Source organism: Malaclemys terrapin, chromosome 9 (genome assembly GCF_027887155.1).
Source record: "Malaclemys terrapin pileata isolate rMalTer1 chromosome 9, rMalTer1.hap1, whole genome shotgun sequence".
Classification (NCBI taxonomy): domain Eukaryota; kingdom Metazoa; phylum Chordata; order Testudines; family Emydidae; genus Malaclemys; species Malaclemys terrapin.
In genome coordinates, this window is record NC_071513.1 from 42,957,365 (window position 1) to 42,974,216 (window position 16,852).

The 16,852-nt window shown below is 47.0% G+C and overlaps 2 protein-coding genes across 2 annotated transcripts; one reads left to right on the plus strand and one right to left on the minus strand.

Moving 5' to 3' along the window:
- The first annotated feature begins 2,657 nt into the window (after positions 1-2,657).
- Positions 2,658-16,013, plus strand: LOC128843137 (threonylcarbamoyl-AMP synthase-like). The gene is made up of 6 exons (XM_054039712.1): positions 2,658-2,688; positions 3,427-3,621; positions 5,158-5,320; positions 6,199-6,364; positions 14,408-14,502; positions 15,143-16,013. Exons 1-6 carry the CDS (start codon positions 2,665-2,667, stop codon positions 15,226-15,228), a joined length of 729 nt encoding a protein of 242 aa, XP_053895687.1. The 5' UTR covers positions 2,658-2,664; the 3' UTR covers positions 15,229-16,013.
- On the minus strand, positions 10,431-14,296 carry LOC128843136 (uncharacterized). Its single transcript, XM_054039711.1, has 2 exons — positions 10,926-14,296; positions 10,431-10,446 (listed from the first exon to the last, which is right to left on the minus strand). The coding sequence occupies exon 1, from the start codon at positions 13,708-13,710 to the stop codon at positions 12,040-12,042; it is 1,671 nt and encodes a 556-aa protein (XP_053895686.1). The 5' UTR covers positions 13,711-14,296; the 3' UTR covers positions 10,431-10,446; positions 10,926-12,039.
- Positions 16,014-16,852: the final 839 nt, after the last annotated feature.

A 16,852-nucleotide genomic window follows, 5' to 3' on the forward strand; every position in this document is an offset into this window, starting at 1 on the left:
GCTCCCTGTGTAATTGCATTAGTCCGACAAATGGCTAATCAAATTGTACGCCAACGCATGATGGCATTATATCAACCGGTAAAAGCTGAGGATTGGGGGCCATAAGGCTCTCAAAATGCTTTTAAGGGGGGAGAACCTTGTTAGAACAAAGGCCAAATACTCGCCTATTATTTCAGCTGTTCCCCATGGCCATAAACTCCCTTTCCCATATATGAACATATAGCAAGACAATCAATCAAAGAGGCTCAACAAATGTATCCTATTTACGGCCCCAACAGATGTATTCTATATACCCCTAAAAGGGAATTTAAAAATTCCCTAGGTCAGCAGAATGTATGCACGTTAAGTCATTTGTTACTGGGTATAAAAAGGCTTGCTCTACGCTTGTAAGGTGTGCTCCTCCCTCTGGCATGAGTCGAGGGGGACACCCGCTCAGCTGACTGATCAATAAAGAACTTGAAGCCGTCTTCTAGACTCCCGTGCCTCCTTGGGGTAATTGGGCAGCTCCAGGGGGAAACGAGCCCATTTGGCTAACAGTCACCATACACTAATTCAGATTACAATTCCCCCCTGTTCTGGTGTTCCACTGTACTTGCTCACAACCAAGTTTCCTGGTGCTATTTCAGGTCACTTACTGAACATTGATGCTGCGAGTGATGGAGGATTCACGGCAGGATCCGTAGCCTTTTTGGTAGTCAATGTCTTTTTAATGGTTATAGGTAAGTCTTACTACACTCATGGATTATTTGTTTTAGGTTAGCACCTACATGCCTCAGTCTCAGCAGGGGCCCCATTATGCTAGCTGCTATACAAACATACAGACTCTGGCCTTGGCTACACTTTCAAGTTACAGCTGTAAAGCCTCCCCCAGCGCTGTAACTCATTCCCCGTACACACTGGCAGGGCACTTGCAGTGCTGTATCTCCCTGGGTACACCGCTGCAGGTACTCCGCATCTCCGAGAGGAATAACAGCTGCAGCAGAGTGGCTATGACTCACAGGTGTGAGTGCAAATGCTTGCAGCGCTGTACTAATCACCTTGTCAAGTGGCCAATCCTCTCCATTGTTGTGACTGGCTGCAGGAATGCGGAAGTGCCGGTTTCAAAGCTCCTACGGCAGAGAAAAGCAAACAATTTGCAGCTTGCTTTGAGTAAGTAAACGAATGAGCAGGGGGCCAGGAGTTCGGAACTTGCAAAATAGAGAGCTGACATGCTCCAAAAAGCACTCTCTCTCCCCCCAACACTCCCTGTCACAATCCACCTCACCCCCCCCCCGTTTTGAAAAGCACGTTGCAGCCACATGAATGCTGGGATGGCTGTCCATAATGCACCGCTCCCAACACAGCTGCAAATGTTGCAAGTGTGGCCACACCACTGCGCTGGCAGCTGTCAGTGTGGACAGACTGCAGCGCTTTTCCCCTACTCAGCTGTACAAAGACAGGTTTACCTCACAGCGCTGTACAGCTGCAAGTGTAGCCAAGGCCTTTGACTCAAAGATCTTTCATTCTAAATAGATAAGAGACAAAGGGTGGAAGAGGTAACACAGAAGCAAAGTAACTTGTCCTAGTTCACAACAGCAGCAGAGCCAGGCTTAGAACTCAGGTCTCTTGACTTCTAGGCAAATACTTTAGCCATTAGGCCCAGTGCCTCCTAGTCAGTGCCCATGGAGTGGAAGTTCTTGGTTACAAAGGAGTAAGCCTCTCTGAAGGATCCAGAAGGGAAAGTCACGTGAACCAAATATCATTTCAAGAGATAAGGTTCAAATAAGGTTGACATGCTAGACAGAGCCAAATTTCTCTTGTGTAACTCCACTCCAACTTCATGGCCAGCTGCTGTAAATCAGTTTATGGCCATTAAACATGTTTCCATGTGAGGCACAATAAAAATGAGAGATTGTGGGTTTGGTAGCATTGCTTTCAAAACCTGAGGCTTAACTAAACTGGAGCCAGAACTCCTCTTCCCCCACCAAAGGGAAGGTTGATAAATGTATAAATGTTGATAAATGCGGTCCTAGGTTTGCTGCCCTCTGATTGGATTACTTTGAGTTAAGAATTGTGCATGTTACTGTAATATCTTTGCAGACCTTTCCATGACATGGGCCATGTTCTCTCCTGCTTCTCTTTTCGCAGCTTCCTATTCGAACCTGGTGCTCCTTTGCCTGACCTTTGTGATGGAGGTTTTGATCATTTGTTTTCTGCTGTTTACGGTGGAACACCTCCCAGTGCCCCTTGAGAGTAAGTCTGGGTGAGAAGTTGCAGATCATTCCTAATTTAAGGAACACAGCACACTGTGTCTAGGTGGGGAAAGTGTTCTGAGCGTGTTCAGAATGAAAAAGAAGCAGGAAATTTCTGTGCATTCTCAATGGAAACAAATGGTTAATGCTGTAAAATAATTCAAGCTTGCAAGAATGTGACATGCTTTGATTTCCACATGTTGCCAATGCAATTTTGCATGGGAGAATAAAAAACAGATTAATTTGCAATTATATGAAGCTGCCACACACGAAACAAGATTCCTCCAAGGAAAAGGCAGAACCTGATCCCTTCCCCATCTCCCATCTTGGGTCTTCTGTTTTTCTAGTTGTGATGCTGTCTATCTTCGGTGCCATCTGCATCTATGGAGCAACGGCATCACTAGCAAACTGCATATTTGGCAAAGACCTCATAATGATGGGACCCCCTCTCTTCAGGGTAAGAGTCCAGCTGCATGGTATAATGAGCTCACTCTCCATTATGGGTATACTAAATAAACAGTTATCCTGAGATCATCAAAACAGCCTAATGAATTCCAATGGGATTTGGACACCTAACTCACTACAGCTGTAGCATTGCCATGCTGTAGTGGGCTATGGACTGAAAATAAGCTTTTGTCCTTCACAAATAAAGGGACTGGAAACGTGGAGAGAGGAGAGGCAGTGTAGTTCCCACCCCCTCAGACTCCAATCCCAGGACTCCAGGACTTAGTAGAACCAGTGGACCACAATCCAGGAGTTTAACAGCTTTAAGGAATGTAGGATGCCACAAACTTTTGGGGAATGAAAAGCATCTTAAATTGGGATGTTGAGTCTCTTCCCAGAGTCTTCCATTGTCTCTGTTAGCTTTAAATATCCTTTACAGTATTGTAGGCATGACCAAGGCTGTCACATGTAATTAGGGTTGATGGATTGGGTGGTTCAGATCCTTCCTTCCTGAGGAACTGCATTTCTGTCAGGCAGGTTGGTTGTTTCTTTGTTTAGACTAGTAAGAAAGCTCTTGAAACACAACCCTTCAACGAATATCTGTGGGAATCATATAGGACTTTCCTTGGCCATTTCTGTAGGACAATTTTGTATAGCCGTCACATCCTCTGGCCACAGCATGGGATACTGGATTTAATGTGTTAGCATGTTCATAGAGTTGTGCATTTGTTGTTTCCCTGACCACTTCCAGGTTGAGATGACTAAGGAGGACACTAAAGATCCTCCACCCTGTTTCTGCCCCAGCTCCCATCGAACCAGCAGCCTGAGGAGCATTGCAAACTTGCTGAATGAAGGTGCAGTGTGTGGAGTACCTACGGACACGGTGTATGCTCTGGCAGCTTCTTGCAAACAGCCAGAAGCTATTGAGAAAATCTACAGAATCAAGGTGTCAACACAATATTGGCTGCTGTCTTTCTACCTAGAACTTTTGCATCTATCTGTAAACCAGCCAGACCTGTACAGATGTGTGAACAGCATGCCCCTCAGTCTGTCAGGTTGGAGTCTAGCTGAACAGTGTATTTTTACTATGAAGTTCGTAAATAAGCATAACAGAAATCCATGAGTCATATTTGGTTTTTAGTTACAACACTGTCAAACAGGATTAACTCATTGACTTCCATGGAGTCAAGTATCAGGGGGTAGCCGTGTTAGTCTGTATCTACAAAAACAACAAGGAGTCTGGTGGCACCTTAAAAACTAACAGACATTGACTTCCATGGAGTTACTCTATACACACAGCTGTGTACTGAGAGCAGAATCTAGTCAGCTAAGAGCTGCTTCACTCTAGTTTATCTGGTAAACAGAGATGGGCCCAAAGCTAATGCTTGAATCCAAACAGCCCTGAAATATGTGACATCTGGGTCCAAATATGAATTCATCCTCTTCCTCTATAAAGGGCTGAGCCAGAATCCCAGTTCTTAACATCCCAAAATTTTGGAAAAATTCAATACACTTGATCCAGATCCAAACTTTGCAGCTTAAGCCCATCTCTAATAGTGTTTGCCTCCCCGTCTGTTCTCCATAAGGCACTTCCTTGGCTAGCCCAGAAAAACAGGAGTTATAGGCTCTCTAACCAGACATCTAGAATAAGTGTCAATAACACAGGCTCTCTTTATATTTCTTCATTCAGTGCCAAGTCTAAGCTCTTGCAGTCAATGGGGTAGTATAAATAGAATGTAAATACATTCCTACTGGGTTAGTCACCTGGCTTCACCAAAAGTGATGTAATTCAAGAACTGAGTGCTCCAGTGTATGTTGTCTTTCTTTTCTCCTTCACCACAGTCTGATCTATGATATACATCAAGGCAGGTTGTGAAGACTGGGAGGTGTAACTAGTACTTGCTAATGCCACAGGGTTTTTCTCACGTGTGTAGGTCAGAGCATCAGGGAATTGAACCAAACAGGTTTCCAGGTGCAGATTTGTTTGAGAACTAGTGGGACTCAGTGTCATTATAGCTGATTTACACCAGTGTAAGTGAGAAGAAAATCATGGTCCTGGATACAAACTGTTAAGAATTTGCTTGATGACTACAGGAAGGTTATTTTATACTATGCTAGTTGGGTCTAGAGCAGGGGATTTCCCATCTTTATCCAACTCAGGGCCATAAAGATAACTCATCCAGAGCCTGAAATCTGCACCTAATATGCACAAAATAGGGCAGGTTACACCTCTCTCTCCTTTTTAATATCCATGTATTAAACCCAGCAAGGACACAAGTTCCAGCATGCAATTGTCCCTCATGCTCTGAGTATCAGGATGGTGCATTGCATACTGGAACCCACTGTTCCTGGGAGTGGTGGCTGCAATGCAGGACTCAGCAGGTTGGTGTTTGACTGCAGGGGTGCACTTTGCAGAGATTTTCACTCTCTTTACATTTTTCTTAAAACCTCTTCCTCCTCCTCCTCTTTTTGGTTTTCACAGGACAGGCCTCAAGAGAAGCCCATCTGCATCTTCATTTCAAACCTGGACCAGTTGCGAGCTGCTGCTCCCCCCTTCAGCCCTCTGCTTTGGGAGTTTATGGAGAATGTTTACCCTGGAGGCATTGGCTGCATCATCAAGAAAGGAGAATGGCTGAAGAAGTTAGGTGAGTATATTGGGCATCTTCTCTCTTATTGCTTCTTTCCTTTTCCAGGTCTCTGGCTTTGCATCTTCAAAGTTCACATCTCCCCCTGGGCAATGACTTGAGAGTATTCCATCCATTGCGGCCCCTGGCAAAGTTAAGGCATCTCCAGTGCTGCTCTCATTCCTCTTCCTAAAACGTTTAGCTGGAGCTTCACCACATGTAGGTGGAGTGGGTCGATGAGGGTCACAACATCAGGAGCCAAATCAGCCTCAGCATTGACCTTTTTAGGAAGGTTCAGTGTACCTGGGGCTCTCACCCCACTGCTCTTGCTTACAGCTACTGACCCCAAGACAATGGCTCCAATGTGTGGTTCGGAAATATAGGAAGACCAAGTGGACACTTTTATGGAGCATTTCATACTCCTGTTTTCCAACCCAACTCTTTTAGAGTTCAGCGAGATGCAACACACAAGATATTTTAAAATCACATTTCTGTCAGCAGCATGAGTCACAGTCTGACCTTGTTTAAAGATGCTTCAGGGGATTATTTGAAATAAAGAATAACTAACTATTTGGGGCCAGATCCTCAGCTGCTGGAAGTTAGCACTGTTGTGCTCAGTTCAGCTGAGCCATGCTAGCTTACAACCGCTGAAGATCTGGCTTTTTGTCTTATGTTTTATTTCACAAATTCTTTCCTCATATTTACAAAGTCACCATCGGCCATTTCTGCTCTATGTTGATACTAATCCTCAGCAATTCACAGTTGTTAACTTGAACAAAGATACCTGTGGTATTGGGGACTTGCAAACTTTGATCAAATAGATATGATGCATTGTATAATGATGCACAATGTACTGCACCAAACTCTTATTTGCAAACTCGGTCTGTTTCTCTGACAAGGGGTTGGAGCAGGCTATGACCGAGTCCGGACCAAAGACAGCATAATGATCAGAGTGCCTGACCAAACCATCACCGTCCATCTCATAGACATGACGGGCCCCTTGGCCATCACCTCTGCTAATCCCAGTGGAGAGATTGACAGCACCCACCACGACATGGTCATCTCGTGAGTATCCTGTCGATTAATCAAGGGCTACAATAGTAGCTGACATTTCTATAGCAGACAGGAAAGATGTAGAAAGTGCTTATAGCTGTTAGGTAAAAAAGCAAGTCCTCACTCACCTCTCCAGCACCCGAGTTCGTGCGGAGTTGGTATGGGCTCACAATCTGTCAGAGACCAGACACCAATTCGTTGATCAACGGGCTCACACTATCCTTAGCTTGAAAGGCTTCAGAGTAAGTGTGGCAAGTTTATTAGGGGTGAGCATCAATATTTATACACAGAAGTAAACAAAGTGATTAACAGATCATAATCGTCATGCATAATCAAACAAGATTCTACAGGATAAAACAGGTTAAAATGTAAATTCAGAAAGAGATAAGGGGAGATGGCTACTTAAGGGGAGGGGGGGGTGTCATGAGTAGTTCGCAGGTCAGAGCTTCGGTTAAAAGTTCAGATAGAGACATCAAGTCTGGGTTAAGTTTAAGCTCATCAAAAGTTCAGACTCAACATTCCTCCATTTGTAGCTTTGGGATAACTATTTACCAAAAGCTACACCCCATTTAAAGGAGCCAAGGGCCGCTTGGCAATTTCAGCCTGGGCCAACTCGAAGAGAGTAAGGCCCTTGGCTGAAGTAGGAAAAGAATAAACTGACCTACATGAGTTTATGAGGGAGGGGACACACTGAATACAGCAACACAGTATTATAATGATTACTATGGCCCCAACAATACCCACCAAGAGTTTTTTAACCCACCCAAATCCAGGCAGCCAATTCCATAAGGCTCCCCACCAATCATAAGGTGGCTGGCCAGAGGAGTAGTTCTTAGCTATTTCCCTTAGATGTTTGGTACGTTGAAAAGTGTCAGAGTAGGTGTCATTTACAAAAACACAGCATTCTTCATTTATGAGGGCACAAGTTCCTCCCTGGGCTGCTAACATTATGTCTAAAGCCATTCGGTTTTGCAAAGCTAACTGGCGCAGCTGGGACATTTCCCCAGCCTGATTCTCAAATAGGGTCGCAGTTTCATTGGTTAAAGATTCTAGTAGTCCCTGTAGACGGATGACACCACCCCTCAAGCTAATGAGACCAGCCCACCGCTGCCACGACAAACCATCACGGATATTAATATCTCTGAAGGTTTCACGGATGTTACGAACGTGGGGAAAATGAGGGGGAGTGAGGGAGATGCGAGAAGGCGGTGCTAGCCATGCCAAATAACATGACCCTGCCCAATCAGGGGAGAGAAAGTAATAAGCTTTGGGCCCACACACCCAGTATGTTCCATACAATGCGTTTCGGGTATTCCATTTCTCAAAGTAGGAGGTAACCCACCACCCGTTGGACCACTGTTCCCCTGGTAATGCAGAGGGGTCGTTGTGCGAACTGCAGAGGCACAATTTGGTAGTGGTGTTTTCAAAGGGCAGGGTAGTACTGCTTGAGCAGTTGTAGAAGGCAATCGTATGTCCCTTAGCAATTAGTTGGACACCCTCGTGATCTGAGCAGGGCTTCTTAAAAGCTGACTCTGAAGGCCTGCCCACCCATGAAAAAGTTGGATCGGGGTGAGGGATCCACATGTGGGATAAGTGGGATGCGCAAGGCTTGAAGTCAAGATTTTTACTAAAAGCGGTGCCATTAAAATACATGTTGCATTTACTTGTTCCCACAAAAGTTGACCCCTTTTCTTTAACAAAACACAGTGATCCTGTCTGATTGGTTACCCTGAGATATCTGTTAATTGGCACTCCTGTTTTGTCCCATGTAAGATTGTGTTGGACTGGATCTTTTACTTTAGCCGGTGGCATCCAAGTCATATTAGCAGTGGTCAGGGGAATGGGTGTGAAGGGGAGTCCCTGTTCTACATTTACTGGAAATTGAGTACATACCCAGCAATTACTTCTATTTCCTAAAATACGAGTTTTAACCTCGTGGGAATATCTAATAAAAGCATTATCTTCATAAGCAGAAAATAAACGAAAAAGGCACAATAAAAAACATACAGTTGTCAGAATAAAAGGTCCTCTCATTTTTTCCGAGTCAATTTAAGTCTGATGTCTGAAAGAGGTAAGCTGGTCCACTGGTCGGAGGCAGTGTCCTCAGTGGTGTCAAGAGCTGCTGGTCCGTCACTGTGGTCCAATACGGCTGGCTTGACGTGGGAGTGGTGGATCCAGGATTTGCGTCCTTCCAGGAACACTGCAGTCTGGGTTGTTAAAAGAACCTGGTGGGGTCCACTAAACCTTGGCTGGAGGGTGTCGCCACGAATGAACTTTTTGGCCCAGACGAAGTCCCCTGGTTGGAACGGGTGGATCTGTTCTTCCAGCGGCACGGTCTGGGAAAACTGCGAGGCTTTCCAAAGGGTACGGAGGCGAGCCTGTAGGGAGAGAAACTGGCACGCGGTCATATGATCCCCTCCCAATAGTGAAACATCAGCACGTGGTAGCGCCCCGCCTTTGAAAGGGGGGTGTCCATAGAGCAGTTCAAAGGGGGATAATCCCAATACACGGGTTGGGCGAGTACGAAGGTGAAACAGGACCAAGGGAAGTACCTGAGGCCACTTTAATCCTGTTTCCTGACAGTATTTAGCCAATGTAAACTTAAGCTCCCTGTTCATACGCTCAACTTTCCCGCTAGACTGAGGGTGGTAGGGTGTATGAAAGGAGTGTGAAATACCCAGTCCTTGTTCTAAACGGCCAAGGACATGACCAGTAAAGTGAGGTCCGCGGTCTGAGTCAAGCACGAGAGGGATGCCAAAACGGGGTACAATGTCTCTAAGGAGAATCTTCGCCACTGTGGCAGCAGTACAATTAGCAGTAGGAAAAGCTTCGACCCAGGAAGTCAGTGGGCAAACCAAAACAAGGAGGTGCTTTTTTCCAAAAGCCTTTGGCATATCTGCAAAGTCAATTTGAAGATGTTGAAATGGAGCAGCAGGCGGAGGTCTTCCACCCTTAATTTTTTTAAGAGGCGGAGCAGGTCCATTACGCTGACATGTGCTGCATGCTTTCACTATTGACAGGCAGTAGGGTTGAATGCCTGGAGCATACCAAAAGCGAGCGATGGTGTCCACAAGGGCGTGCGTGCCGTAGTGACCCCCCTTATCATGGTGCCAGCGAACTGCCACGGGGTATGTGGAGCGAGGGAGGCAGGCTCGGCCATCTGGCATAAGCCAGGTCCCTTTGACCAGAGTGGCTCCGAGGCTCTCCCACGACTGTAGTTCAGCAGCGGGTACTGGTATGGGGTACGGTGGAGTAAAGGAGGAGGCTGCAATAGCCAACGTGGGCATGGCTAAGGGTAAGACGGCAGCCGTCTTGGCGGAGGCGTCAGCCAGGGCATTCCCGCGGGTGACGGGGCTATCATCTTTAGTATGGGCCCGGCAGTGAACTACAGCCAGGACCGAGGGTTCTTGGAGGGCGTCCAAAAGCTTGTGGATTAGGGGGAGGTGCTGAATGGGTTTACCGGCAGCTGTCTGGAAACCTCGAAACTTCCAGAGGTGGATGTGACAATGCACAACTCCAAAAGCATACTTGCTATCAGTAAAAATGGTAACGGTCTTACCAGCGGCCAACTGGCAAGCTCGGGCCAGGGCATAGAGTTCGGCGGCTTGGGCTCCCCAGTTGCCTGGCAGTGAGGCGGCCTCTTGAATGTCCCATTCAGAGGTGACTGCATAACCGGTGAAACGCTTGCCATCAACATAGAAGGAGCTTCCGTCCGAGAAGAGGATGCAATCAGGGTTGTCCAGTGGCACGTCAAACAGGTTGTCCCTTATCTGTAAGATGCTATAAACTACTTCCACACAGTCGTGCTGATCCAGGAGGACTGGCAGGTCAGGAAGTAAGGTAGCTGGAATAAGGGGCCCACACCTTTCAAAAATTAGGTTAGTGTCTTCCAAGAGTTCGGCCTCTAGCTGTTGCTGGCGATGGGCTGAAAAGACTTGGGTTGTGCCCCTACGCAGAAGGGCTGACAAGGCATGAGAGGTCCAAACCGTGGTAAAATGACCCAGGGTCAGGCTCTTTGCCTTTGTGATCAGCAGGGCGGCTGCTGCCAGAGTCCGGGTGCAGGATGGGGTTCCCTGAGCGACAGGGTCGATCTGCTGAGAGTAAAAAGCAAGCGGGAAATGGTGGGGCCCGCTCAGCTGGGTAAGGACGCCACTAGCAATTCCGCCCCTCTCATGGACAAAAAGGTGAAAGGGTTTGCTATAATTGGGGGGGCGGAGAGACATGGAGGAGGCCACACTGTCCTTGAGTAACTGAAAGGCTTGGATTGTGTCCGGGGACCACTGCAAAGGGTCAGGAGCAAGGTTAGCAGTGAGTCGGTGGAGCGGTTTGCTTAACTCCCCGCAGGACGGTAACCAGGGGCGACAGAAGCCAATTAATCCTAAGAAACCTCGAAGTTGTTTCTTGGTGTTTGGCAGAGGGCAGTTTTGGATAGTCTTTATGCGGACTGGGTCCATTTGTCTTCCCTCTGGGGTTAACAGGAAGCCCAGATATCGGACCTTCTGTGAGACCCACTGAATCTTGTTAGGGTCTACCTTGTGGCCTCTGGTGTGTAGGTATAATAAAAGTGCCTTACCATCGATGCGGAGGGCAGCTTCTTCGCGATTACCTAATAAGATGTCATCTACGTATAGGACTAATGTGGATCCCTGCGGACTGGTGAAGCCTTCCAAGTCGTGGCGGAGGCATTGGCTGAAAATCGTGGGGCTGTCTCTGTAGCCTTGAGGAAGTCGTTGCCAGACATAACTTTGTCCCTCCCAGGTGAAACCAAAGAGATACTGAGAGTCTGGGTGCACAGGAATGCTGAAAAAAGCTGATTTTAAGTCAATAACAGTGAACCACTCAGCATCCCAGGGGATTTGGCTGATGATAGTAGCTGGATCAGGAACTACTGCATGAAGAGGGACCACATACTGATTAACAACCCGTAGATCCTGTACAAAGCGCCAACGAATAGGGTCTCCATCCTTTTTAGGAGGCTTTTTGACAGGCAGTATAGGGGTGTTACAGGGGGTGCGCTGAGGGCGGACTAGCTTTTGTGCAATGAATCCCTCGATAATGGGGCGGATGCCCTCCCGGGCTTCCAACGACAGGGGGTATTGAGGGACTGACGGGGGGGTTAAGGAGGGTTTCACTTGAATCCTTACTGGCTCTGCTGAAAGGAGCAGGCCAACATCAGTGTCAGAAATTCCCCAGAGGGTTAAAGGCAAATCAGTGAGGTCAGGGGAGAGAGAGGGGGGGGTTTCCCAATTACCCTGAGTTGGGGCCGAATCTCCTAACACTGTCATCAATAATCCTACCCCTTCAGGAGTGCAGGTTAAAGTAGCCTCAAGCTTACAGAGTAAATCCCGGCCCATCAAAGGGATCGGACAAGCTGGGGAAAAAAGAAAACGGTGAGAAAAACATTTATCAGCATAAATAACATTTAGAGGCAAAGTGAGTCCCAGAGACTGTGGGTTGCCCTCCACCCCAGTTGCAGTTTTAACCTCAGAGGATAGCCAGGGAGAGGGGGCATGATTTAAAAGAGAGAAAGTAGCTCCAGTATCAATGAGGAAGGAGACAGGCAGTCCCTGGACTGAAAGGGTTAGATGAGGCTCTTTGCTGGGAGGGGAGAAAGTGAGGAAGGAGCCGGCTAAAGACATTAAGGAAATAAGACCATCACATTGTTTGCCTTCGCCCCCGGGGTACCGTCATTGAGGAGGCTGAGTTTGCTGCAGCTGCTGCTGTTGCCCGTAGTTGATCCAGGCCTGGGGAACGGGCTGAGCTGGTGGTGCAGGGGTGTATTCGTCCCTGGTGTAAGTATCTGCGGATGCAACTGGACCCTCTGGGCGTCCCCAGGGGCACTCACGCTTAAAGTGACCGGGCTGTCCGCACTGAAAACAATTTCCTGGTGGCTGGGGTTGCCAGGACCCTCTTCCCCGAGCACCCTGAAATCCCCTGCCACGGCCTCTGCCTCGAACACCGCCGTGAAAAGCTAAAGCCATCAACTTATAGTCTTCCTTTTTCTCTTTCTTTTTACTACTTTCCCTTTCTTTCTCCCATGCAAAATCAGCTACGTCCAACACTGAAGTGACTGACTCACCTCCCCAACCAGGGCGAAACTTTAAGAAATAATCCCTTACAGGGGGCACTGACTGATTCACAAAAAACGAAATAAGAGTAGGGTGGTCTGCTTCTCTCTCAGGATCCATCTGAGTGAACATTCGGGCCCCCTCCAATAGCCTCGACCAGAACTTTCTGGGTGGCTCATCAGATTCCTGCCGAATCTGCATGAACTTAGCCTGATTAGGTGAGCGGCGAGCCATTTCTTTGAGTCTCTCTAACAATCGCTCTCGATCTATTCGCAGCTGAGTCAGCCTTGGCTGACTCCAGTCTAGGGGATTCCAGCCAGCAGCTTGATCCCGCCTATCCATCCAAGTCATATTAACCACATTGCTATCCCCCCATGTCCTTTCTGCCATCCACAATCTACTACGTTCTTCTCCAGTCAAAACTCTACTTAACAACTGATCTACATCCGTATAAGTAGGATTATGACTTGAAAACAATCTTTCTAAAAGTTCTGTGATCTTTCGGGGATTTTCCCCAAAGGACCCTGACAACCGTCCCCACTCTTTCAAGTCCCATTCTAGCCATCCTTTATATTCCACAATATTAGTATGTTGTAACTGGCCATCATTGCCCACAAAAGGTTGGTCATGCACCTGTAAAGGCAGTACTCTGCTTTCACCTTTATCACTCACAAAAGGTTTGGCAGAGGCAGCCTCTGGGCTACTCTCAGGGGAGGGGTATGCAGCCTGCTGCATCTGCTTTGTCATTTGCCTAGTAACTCTTCCTCCCGAGGTGTGCCCTTCCATTTCCTCCTCATCCCTCTGCAGAGATTCCGACCTGGAATCCTGCAGATTCCCCTCTGCGCCCTGGAGAGAGTCCCCCTGCGGAGGAATAGGGGCAGGTGCAGTGGGGACCAACTGACGAGTCAAAACACGCCGTGGTTTACACTCTTCATTGAAATAACATGGAGGGGGTTCACTCTCGGGAGAATACCTGACTGCCATAATTTTTAAAGATCTCCACAGCTCTGCTGCTGTGTCCCAACAAAACCAGTAACATAACTGTCCCGGATGGTCTTTTTCGATCTGGCTCCTTACTCCTCTTAAGGCAGCCTGTTCGAAAGAGCCATACGAAGGCCACCTCATCTCCGGGTTGGCCAATACCGCGGTATACCCAGTCCAATTCCTTACACACAGTGTGTACAACTTTCTCCTAGACATTCCTGTCTGTACTGGGAGTTTCCCTTCGTTCCATAACTTATTTACAATCCCCAACGGACTCTCAAGAGGCACACTAGTCCCTTGACCCATGGTGTCTGACAGGAGCCCTCCAACTGGCGTTTACCCTGCTGTCCAGTACACGACCCCTCAATATTGAATTGGCTGGGAGAAATCTCCCGTGGCGCCTGCCAATTCGTATATGAGTGGTCTGACCACTGGACAGAGGCACCGCACCAGAAGGAAATCCCGGACGAGCCCCCAAATTGTTAGGTAAAAAAGCAAGTCCTCACTCACCTCTCCAGCACCCGAGTTCGTGCGGAGTTGGTATGGGCTCACAATCTGTCAGAGACCAGACACCAATTCGTTGATCAACGGGCTCACACTATCCTTAGCTTGAAAGGCTTCAGAGTAAGTGTGGCAAGTTTATTAGGGGTGAGCATCAATATTTATACACAGAAGTAAACAAAGTGATTAACAGATCATAATCGTCATGCATAATCAAACAAGATTCTACAGGATAAAACAGGTTAAAATGTAAATTCAGAAAGAGATAAGGGGAGATGGCTACTTAAGGGGAGGGGGGGTGTCATGAGTAGTTCGCAGGTCAGAGCTTCGGTTAAAAGTTCAGATAGAGACATCAAGTCTGGGTTAAGTTTAAGCTCATCAAAAGTTCAGACTCAACATAGCCTTAGGCCTTAAGCCTTGAGTTGGCCCTGTGCAGAGGGGTGAATCTCACCCTAAGACAGTATGAATCGGTTTGTATTTTCTCTCCTTTTTTCCTCACCAGGCGTCTTGGCCACAAGCTAGAGGGGGTTCTCTGTGATGGGGAATCCAACGAGGTGGTGGCATCCACAGTGGTCAACTGCACAAAGATCGATGAAGGTGAGTTTTAGAGCCACCTCGTTTTTTCTTCAGCTGCCGCCATTAGCCTCAACCACTCAGAACAGTGTTCAGAGAGAAATGGCTCTCAAGCTCTGTACTTTCACAGCGCAAGAGATGGAAGGTAGAAACAATGGGCCACATGAAACTTAAGGCTTATAAAAGGAACAGTGTTTCAAGTATAGAGCTAGTTTTTCTGGGGCCTGAGGAACACGTCCCTTTTCAGGCCATTGGAGTAATGGTAGAACTTATAAGAGCTTCAGGCCACAAGGACATAGCACTTTGCTAGCTCTTAGAAAAAGAGCTGGGCTGTGTCACTGCTAATGAAAAACTGAAGTCTAGACGGAAGGGGTGGTTCAGTGGGAGGTGCTGTGTCCCCTGACTAAGGGTTGACCCAATGTGTTTGTATGGTGTGAGGGGCTGCTAGTTTTCTAGAGGAACCATCTTGCTCCTGGGTCAGTGCCAGATCCTCATGGGCTTTTCAATTATTTGGCCTATTGGGGGGGTCTTTGAGAAAACTTGGCCCTAATGACCCTTGTGGTGCTGTCTCAAGCATGCTTTCCTGCATGGCCCCATTTCCTTTCCCTGCTTCTGTGACTCAGGGATCAGCAACTCACCTAATTTTCTGGTGCTTCCTCCCTAGGTGGCATCACCATCCTGAGAGAAGGCTGTGTGCCAGCAGCCAAGGTGCGGCAGATATTTGAAAGGGTGAAGAACGGAGCAGCATGAAGTTGAAAGAAAATCTCACTGAACAAAGAGCAAGATGCACTCTCCTTACACCAAGGCTAAGGGGGCCAATCCTTGTTTGAAAGATCTGATTCAATTAGCCCACATTTGCTCCTACAATGTTCAAGTGCATTGCTATATGTTACCTTCCAGATCCCACACTGAATCACTGAGGGACCTTGGGAAAAATCACAGCTTCTCTGATCATCCATTTACCTACTTGTGAAATAAAACTCATCCCCAGCATCTCACACAGATTACATGAGGTCTAATTCATAAAGTGCTTTGAGATGCCAGGATGAAAAGTGGGTAAGCAACAAGAACAGCCCAATATGACTTGCAGAGGTGAACGTACTGAAGCAGAGAGTCTTATCTGAGAAATTCAGATGCAATTATGGTGCAGCAGAGACTTGTGTAATTCACAAACATAGGAGCCTTCATTGTATCTCTGTTTCTAGAGGTGATTCTTTTCTAGGGCCGCACGCCTTAGAGCTTGTTGGAAACCAAAGTTGCCATCCCACAGGAAATTCTGATATTTCAACATTTGTTTGATCCCAAAATGGGACAAAGTGTTGAAAATGTCCACAGAATGAAACATTCCAAAAAGAAATTCAGTCTGGAACTGTTGAAACGCAAAAATATAATTCCTATTGGAAATGTCAATATTATGTTTCATTTATATATGTTATATAGGGACACTCTGGAAAGTTAATCCAAATTAACTAGAAGTATGAATTTAACATCTATAATTAACTACATTAAACACCTGTATGGACATTCTTATTAGAATAAAAGTGGCCTTAATTCAGCTGAGCTTAATTCACTGGTTCTCCATTGCCCTGCACCTTGTGTGAGCATTGACATCAATGCAGAACGGATATAAAATGCTATCAGATCAGAGAGGTAGTGTTTTGGACCCACTTTGCACTAGTGGAAATTATTGCAAATGTGCAACGGAGATTCAGGTCCTAGGTACAGTCCTTAAATCACATCCCCTTCCCTCCTCCTCCCCTGCCCCCATCTTTCATAAGTATATTTGGGTGTTTAGTTCAGATTTGCCTCCCTTGTTTTTAAACCATCCATGATTTTATTCCAGTCTGTGCTATGGACTCTCTCTGCTCACCAGCTCGCCTTCAGAGCACAGGCTTCCTCTTTGCTCTGTCACACAGTCTCACTGCTGGTGGGATGAGCGCGCTACCTTCTCTACAAGCGTTGCCATCTAGAACAGACCACGTTAGCTCTCTGACTCCTGACTCATCCCCTTTATTATTGCTATGACATTCACACCTAGAGCCCCATGCAGGATCAGGGCCTCATTAGGGCAGACTCTACGCAGAAAGACAGTCTCTGCCCAAAGAGCAGGCAACCAAAACTTCCCTTCACATTGCTACTGGGGTACCAGCTAGAGTCTTAAACAGATCAGAGCCCCACCACACTCGGCACTGCACACGTGTATTCTAATCTCACTTGGAAGCTCACCTTTCCTCTGTCTGCTATGCTCCTTGATGTCTCTCTTCCCTGTTATTTATTATTTTAACCTCTTCAGGACCTGAAATTGATGGGAATTCACAAGCAGAGCGCCTGCAGGATCAGGCACTATAGTTTTATTGTGTGCATTCCCAGACTG